This window comes from Nansenia antarctica (genome assembly GCF_963989245.1).
Source record: "Nansenia antarctica genome assembly, chromosome: 16".
In the NCBI taxonomy this organism is placed as follows: Eukaryota; Metazoa; Chordata; class Actinopteri; order Argentiniformes; family Microstomatidae; genus Nansenia; species Nansenia antarctica.
The window spans coordinates 6,652,221-6,659,720 of NC_137686.1; the positions used below are offsets into that span (position 1 = coordinate 6,652,221).

Consider the following 7,500-nt stretch of genomic DNA (forward strand, 5'->3'; position numbering starts at 1 on the left):
GTGGGTTAGTGGTACAGTGGGTTGAATGGTCTGTATTGGTTTTACCTTGAGGCTGAGCTGGTGTTGTCCTGATCTATAGTTCTATAGTTCTGTAGTTCCACCACATGTAGCTCAACTGTTAGCTTAACACTAGAACAGCCATGGGTGGGGTCAGATCGAGTGAGTATATCTTTGCACTCGATCAAATTACAGGACCCTCCTTTCATGACTTTCCTTAGATATGTGCGTTCTACCATCCGGTATCCTTACTTTTTCAAAATCACATCAGGATAAGCCAGTATAAAGCTATTTTGCCATTTTTCTGTGTAGGAGGCAGGATCATTTACAAGACGCGCCAACTAATGGTCTTATAAAATAAAGGCACGCCTGTTCTAGTGTTAACTACATTTTGCTGTATGGAATTTTAGTGGTAGTTCATCTAAATTCAAATCTTAGTAGTGTTATCAGGAGTTAACTAACTTGTTTCCATGTAGCAGTGTAGCAAACTACCAGGACCAGAACAACACAGAAACACTGTGGCCATACTTAAGCAAATGTATTAAACAAACCAGTTTTACCGAAAATACTCATGTTCACATGTGCACTGTGCAAACCAGGGTTCCCACACCTTCTGAAACATCAAATTCAAGCACCTTTCAAGGACTTTCAAGACTCAATAATTGAGTCAATTCCTTCAAATTCAAGGGCCCAACACGGCATAGTGTGAGACAGACCTAGATGAGAATGTATAGAATGACCATGAACGGTTTTTAAATCTAACGGTGTTATGTCGGTTTAAAATCTAGCTAACTAATTAACCTTAGAAATGTATGGTTTGTATGTATGGTTGTTTTATTCCCTTCTCCATGTTACCTATATTTTTCTATATTTTATTTTAGAGAGAGAGAGAGAGAGAGGGGAATTCAAGCACTTTCAATGATGATTTCAATCATTTTTTTTCAAGCATTTCAAGGATGTTTGAAACCTGGCAAACCCAAAGTTCATAAACTTTCCTCAGTAAAGACGTCGAACACAAACTTCTGAACATATATGAATATGAGTTTGTTTTGAGACTGAACTGGTACATGTAACTGGTCTATACTGGTACATGTAACTGGTCTATACTGGTACCTTGAGGCTGAACTGGTACATGTAACTGGTCTATACTGGTACATGTAACTGGTCTATACTGGTACCTTGAGGCTGAACTGGTACATGTAACTGGTCTATACTGGTACATGTAACTCGTCTATACTGGTACCTTGAGGCTGAACTGGTACATGGGGTGGATCTTGTTCAGGTCGTTCATGATGAAGTAGAGCAGAGAGGACCGGACAGCCACAGGACGGTAGTGTTCTCTGGCCTCGTCTATCTTCAGCTCGTTGACCTTCGCCTCCAGGACCTGGAGGAGAGGAGAGGAGGAGGAGGAGGAGGAGAGGAGAGGAGGAGGAGGAGGTTAGGAGGAAGGGGAGGAGAGGAGGAGGAGGAGGTTAGGAGGAAGGGGAGGAGAGGAGAGGAGGAGGAGAGGAGGAGAGGAGGAGAGGAGAGGAGGAGGAGGAGGAGAGGAGGAGGAGGAGAGGAGGAGGTTAGGAGGAAGGGGAGAGGGAGGGGGGGGAGGAGGAGAGGAGGAGGAGTGGGAGAGGAGAAGGACAAGCACGCACACACAAACACACACACACACACACACACACACAGAGACAGACAGACACTGTCCACCACACACACAGACAGACACTCTCACACACACACACACACACACACACACACACACAGACACTCTCACACACACACACACACACACAGACAGACACTCTCTCACACACACACACACACACACACACACACACACACACACACACAGACAGACAGACAGACACACACACACACACACACACACACACACACACAGAGACAGACACTCTCACGCACACACACACAGACAGATACTCTCACACACACACACACAGACAGATACTCTCACACACACATACACATACACAGACAGATACTCTCACACACACACACTCACCTTCATCTCGATCTCTGCAGCGGTGTGTTTGGTGGTCTCCAGCTTCTCCACCAGGACGTTGTCTCCCAGGAAGTTGCTCTCGGCAGCAGACAGTCTGGTCAGGAGCTCGTCTTCTAGAAGCTTCAGCTCGATCTTAAACAGGTTCTGCTGCATGGTCAGGTCGCTCTGTCAACCCAAACAGAACCGTTGGGACCATAATCACAGTTTCTTGAGATGGGAAAAGAGAGTGTAGCATACTGTAGAGAGGTAGGTTGTGAATGTAATGTAAATGAAGGGGTTCGATGCAACATGGAAATATGTCAAAATGCGGGACTGTCATGCACAAATCAGCCTTAAAACGTTAGCTAGCTAGCTAGTGACATCAGCATATTAGCGGGTTTGTAAGGAAAGGTCTATACTACATTGAAATGACATTAAACTAAGATAATACGATGGTTTTTAACCTTTATTAACAAAGAAAATAATTACATTTGTGTAATTACATTTGTTTATTGCTTGTGCGTTCGCCACAAAAAAAGTCACTCAGCGTGGACATCATCACATCATTGTCTCTGATAAGGTGCGGTTGGCTGTCATTTTTAACCAGCACTTTATAAAGTCTGGTTTTATTTTCGAGTCTGCTAACCACCCCTGCCTGGCCAATAGCGCTTTTCCCTTCAGCCCACCCCGCTACTCCCCTGTAGCCTCAGTTTTTCAGTTTGTTCAAACTTGTATTTCTCAAAATGTCAGTGCCACATGCCAATGCCAGGGACAATTTCCAGAGTGTTAACTTCGAAAGGAGACCAGCCCTATGCATTTACTCCCAATGGTTCAAGAACAGCTTTCAATTTACTTTGGGTACACATTGGATAGGCGTTCTAGGCTAATCACACAGGAATGGTAAGAGGCTACTTAATTGCTTACAGGCAGAACACAGGAGCAGCAGAGATTAGTTCCGCCTCTACTACTACATTTTAGGTAGGAAAACAAACAATTAGCAAGGTGCCAAATTTGAAATTTAACTGACAATGTGAGGCAGTTCCACCTTATCTCTATTCTGGTTGTTTGTGTCTTGCTATTAAATGTTCCGTCGGAGTGGAGACCGGCAGAGAGAATCACATCATTCTGCAGAAGGTTTCTCTGCATTGATTGATTTTTCCCTCCTTGTGAAAGACTGATGTTATTTCTAAATGGACTGCACTAAATGGACTGCACCTTTATCCAAAGCGCTTTACAACGGCCTCTCATTCACCCATTCACACACCAATGGCGGCAAGCTACCATGCAAGGCGCCAGCCTGCTCACTGCGAGCAATTTGGGGTTCAGTGTCTTGCCCAAGGACACTTCGACATGTGGCCAGCCGGGGCTCGAACCGCCGATCTGCCAACCTTGCGATCATTAGACGGCGGCTTTACCTCCTGCGCCACAGTAGAGAACCAGAGGAGTAGACTGAGACAGAGGGAGATGAAGGGACAAAAGGCCCAGTATGGAGACAGTGTGACAGGGGAGGGTCTCAAGACTCCCAGCCCACCTTGAGGTGCTCCAGGTCGGGTCTCTCCAGGTTGACCACCTGGGCCAGAAGCTGGTCCTCCAGACCGTCCCTGGTCACGGTGAAGTTGATGAGCGTGGTCTGGGCCTGGATCTCTGGCTTGTAGTGAGGGTTGGCCAGCTTGGTGTGGAGGATCAGCTTGAACGCAGGGTTGAAGAAACACTCCTTATCTCCAACCTTTATACAACTACAGGAAGAGAGAGGGAGGGAGAGAGGGGGGGAGGGAGGGGGGGAGGGAGAAAGGTGGGAGAAGGAGGAAAAGGAGTTGTTTAAGGGTGGTTACCTCCAAATCTGTTTACTCAAAAAGAATGTAACATCAATGTTAGTGTGTGTGTGTGTGTGTGTGTGCGTGTGTGTGCGTGTGTGTGTGTGCGTGTGCGCGGCCCTACCTGCCCTTCTTGATGGTGTTCCGTCCCAGTAGAGGGTCTATGACTGGGTCGATGGTCTCCTCCAGGTTCTCTATGAGGACAGGGTCTCCCTTTACCACCGCCTGCTCTATCACATCCACATAGCTGGGGGAGAACATCAACATCATTTGGCCAACCGTACTGTCAACAAACCCACACACGTACAGTATAGAGTCACGATCACACTCATCCTGTTCACACCAGACAACACCATTTAACCAACGCTTCTAACCATCAACCAAAGAGATTTACAATTAGAGATGACAGGGACAGTCTCCCTGGAATAACTTAGGGCAAAGTGCCTTACTCAAGGACACACTAGTGGTGGTGTTCCCAGGTGGGATTTGAACCCATGATCTTCTGATCACCAGTGCAACTCACTATCACTATCCCCTAGGCCACCACTACCACCGAGTCCAACAAGACCATAGATATAGAGCAATAGTTAGGCTGGTGTTGTAGCCACCTAACACTCTGGAGCCAGGGTGCAGTTTGGCAGCCATCTCACTGTGGGTTCTAAACCTCTCCTGTTTATGAACACAACGGTCCACTCACCCTTTCTGATCCAGGCTGACCACCTTGAGGCTATTGCCATAGCGACTCTTGATCCACTTGATGCCCTGCAGCTGGGGGTCTATGAGGAGGGGCCAGCGCTCACCTAGGGAGGAGACGCACACACAGTGATGTCATCAAGCTACCTCTCTTTCAGGAACCATGTGACGGCAACCGACCGAATATTCCGACTTTTATTCGGAAAGATTTGAATAAATTGGACCGGAACGTTCTTCTTCTTCTTCGGTGTATGGGTAGTTGTTTTTCCTCTCCACTCCACCAGGCTCGGGCCGAGGGGCTACCCTTTTACCACCCCGAGACCTGGTTGAGGGGCTCATCCGGGCTATATTTCTGGACACCCCTCCAGAAGCCACGTCATCGTCTCGTCATCTAATACCGACAGACCATGCATCTCGTTGGGTGGGTGGTACACCGGGCAATCCAGGATAACATGGTCTGCGGTTTGGTCCTCTGCGCCACACTCGCACGACGCATTTGGGGCCAAGCCCCATCTGTGCATTGATGAGCGGAAACGCCCGATACCGGTCCGGAGACGATTGAGCCTCACCCAGCATAGCCTTCGCAAGTCCATCCCGAGGGGCTCAGGGCCGGCGACTGGGATGTGGTCGCGGAGTTTGGTGGTGTTAGCCTGATGTTGAGATCTCAGAGAGCATTGCTGTCTGAGATCCTGTGCGGCAGGCACAAATGGGTGTCTCGACTTGAGACGCCGGGAGGGCTCCGCTGTTATAATGAGCCTATCATGGAGCAGATGGTTATTAAGCTCCACGGCCCGGCAGGCAAGACGTGCTGTGGCTCCCATGCGGCGGAGGCCTGCGGGCTGGATGCCTGCTAGGATGGGAAGGTTGTCCACGAGGGTAGGACGCAGGCATCCTGTCACAATGCGCAAGGCTTCGTTTATAGGCAAGTCGATGAGGCGGGTGTGGGCACTGCGACACCCGGCTGCCCTCGAAAAGGCGGTACAGGACCATGGCCGCAAGGACAAACAGACTGAAGAACAGCTTCTACCCCAGGGCCATCCAGGCCCTGAACACAGCAAAGACCTAGGTTCTGGGCCCTGGACAGTCTGGACAGATTGATGGCAGCTGCTGGACTGAAAAAATCAGGTGTAGTGCTGAGGCACAAATATGTACATTTCAAGCCTGCAAACTGCGACATGAATGTGCAATAACACTATGTGCAATATGACAACCCTAGTCGTCTATCTGTACAGTATAGTATAGTGGATAGTGTACATAGCCTTTATTTATGTAAACCAGCTCCTTCCCTTCTTGTGCTTTTTTTAGTTTTTTTTCTTTCCTAACACCAGGGGAGCCACCCCTCCTAAATTTCGTTGTTTGGTACCTGTACTATAGCAATGACAATAAAGATCATTCATTCATTCATTCATACTGGGGCGCAGTATTCACTAGTTGAATAAACGAGGGCTAGGGCTGCCGTGCGCAAGGTCCTTGCGCCGGCGCCCCAGCCCGAGCCAACCAGTCGCCTCATCAACGCCACACGAGCTGTTAACTTCTTGCGCAGTGACTCGAGGTGTCGGCGAAACGTGAGCGTCCTGTCCAATGTCACGCCGAGATAGATTGGCTCAGCGGAACATGGCAGGGGAGGTCCATCTAGGTGTACTCTAAGCTCACGTTTAGCCTCCCTGTTGTTTAAGTGGAAGGCAGCCGACACCGTCTTTGCCTCGCTAAGCTTCAATCTCGTAAAGTATGCCACTAGTGTCTGCATGTCCTGGATCAGAATCCCCTCCACAGACTGCCAATTTCCAGCAGAGTACACCACTGCGAGGTCGTCTGCGTAGGCGTACTTCCGCGAGAGTGTGTTGGGCAGGTCATAGGTGTAGATATTATAGAGGAGGGGGGCCAGGACCGATCCCTGTGGGACGCCGTTCTTAAGGCGTTGAAGCCTGCTTAGCTGTCCGCGACCGGTGGTGAGGGTAAAGCTGCGGTTACGGATGAGCTCCATGATCATTCTGACCATGTGCTTGTCCGGCAGCGGAGCGGAACGTTGAAGCTCATTGACGGGTGGTGACTTAATTTATTTCAAATTACTTTTAAAAGAGCATTGATTCTAAACACGTTGTTTAACTGAAACGTTGTTGAAAGTCAATGACACGCTAGTCAAGTTAAAATATTGGATTGGAATATGGATTCGGTGAGTTACATTTTTCTGAATAAAAGTCTGAACATTTGGTCGGTTGTGGACTTGTTCCCCCCCGTCACATATCTGCACTGGGACCCAAATGGAACTACTCCAATCATCTAAAGTGGTGTCCTCTCCTTGTCTCCTCTCCTTAACCCTTCACGTGTTTAACGCTTCTTCGTCTCATTCTAGTCACTCACAGTTGGTGAGGATGGTCGCGTTCTGTGTGGACATCTTGTCTCCCGGCAACCCCTCGTTGTTCCACTGGGCGATGGTAGCGTCGTCCGTTAGCATACACACAGGGTCCAACCCCTCCGTCATAGGGATGGGGATCTGAGAGAGGGATGGGGGGATGGAGGGAGGAGAGGAATGGGAGAATTGAAGCGAGATCGTTGACCGTCCCTCATTAATGCATAGCATGATAGCCTAGCTGCTATGTTGTTCCATGTCACATCTGAATAGCTGAAGTAGTAACAGTCAAACAATAGTGACACGGTCTGGCGAAAAGGATCGCATCCCGGCAATTCTCAAGTTGCGCAAATGAAGCTTCTTTGTGTGTGTTTTTCGTTTTTTTTTGCATATTATGAAAGTTTAAGTGCTGTTTTGGATTCAGAGCTCGTTTCTCCACTACCTGGTTTGAGGTGTACCAACATTCAATTGAGCATATCTTCAATAGTCTTCAACTATTTTCAGATTTCAATGTATGACACGTCATTTGTAAGCTTACAATCTGCACTTTCATAATCTAGAAACAAAAACGGAAAAATCACACTGCCCTAACTTGAGGCCTTTTTTTTTTTTACCAGACCCTGTCACACTAGTGAGGATCACCTTCTGGCAGCGTA

The 7,500-nt window shown here is 48.2% G+C and overlaps 1 protein-coding gene across 1 annotated transcript in view; it reads right to left on the minus strand.

Annotated features, from left to right (window-relative positions):
- LOC308171709 (dynein axonemal heavy chain 11-like) overlaps positions 1–7,500 on the minus strand; it is a gene marked incomplete at both ends in the record, with an annotated part of 81,304 nt that overhangs the window by 12,846 nt on the left and 60,958 nt on the right. The window contains 7 exon segments of the mRNA XM_080546581.1: positions 1,241–1,381; positions 2,009–2,173; positions 3,519–3,723; positions 3,926–4,048; positions 4,499–4,601; positions 6,856–6,988; positions 7,487–7,500. The exon segment at positions 7,487–7,500 is cut by the window's right edge and continues 160 nt beyond it. Coding sequence (XP_080402707.1) covers positions 1,241–1,381; positions 2,009–2,173; positions 3,519–3,723; positions 3,926–4,048; positions 4,499–4,601; positions 6,856–6,988; positions 7,487–7,500 — 884 coding nt within the window.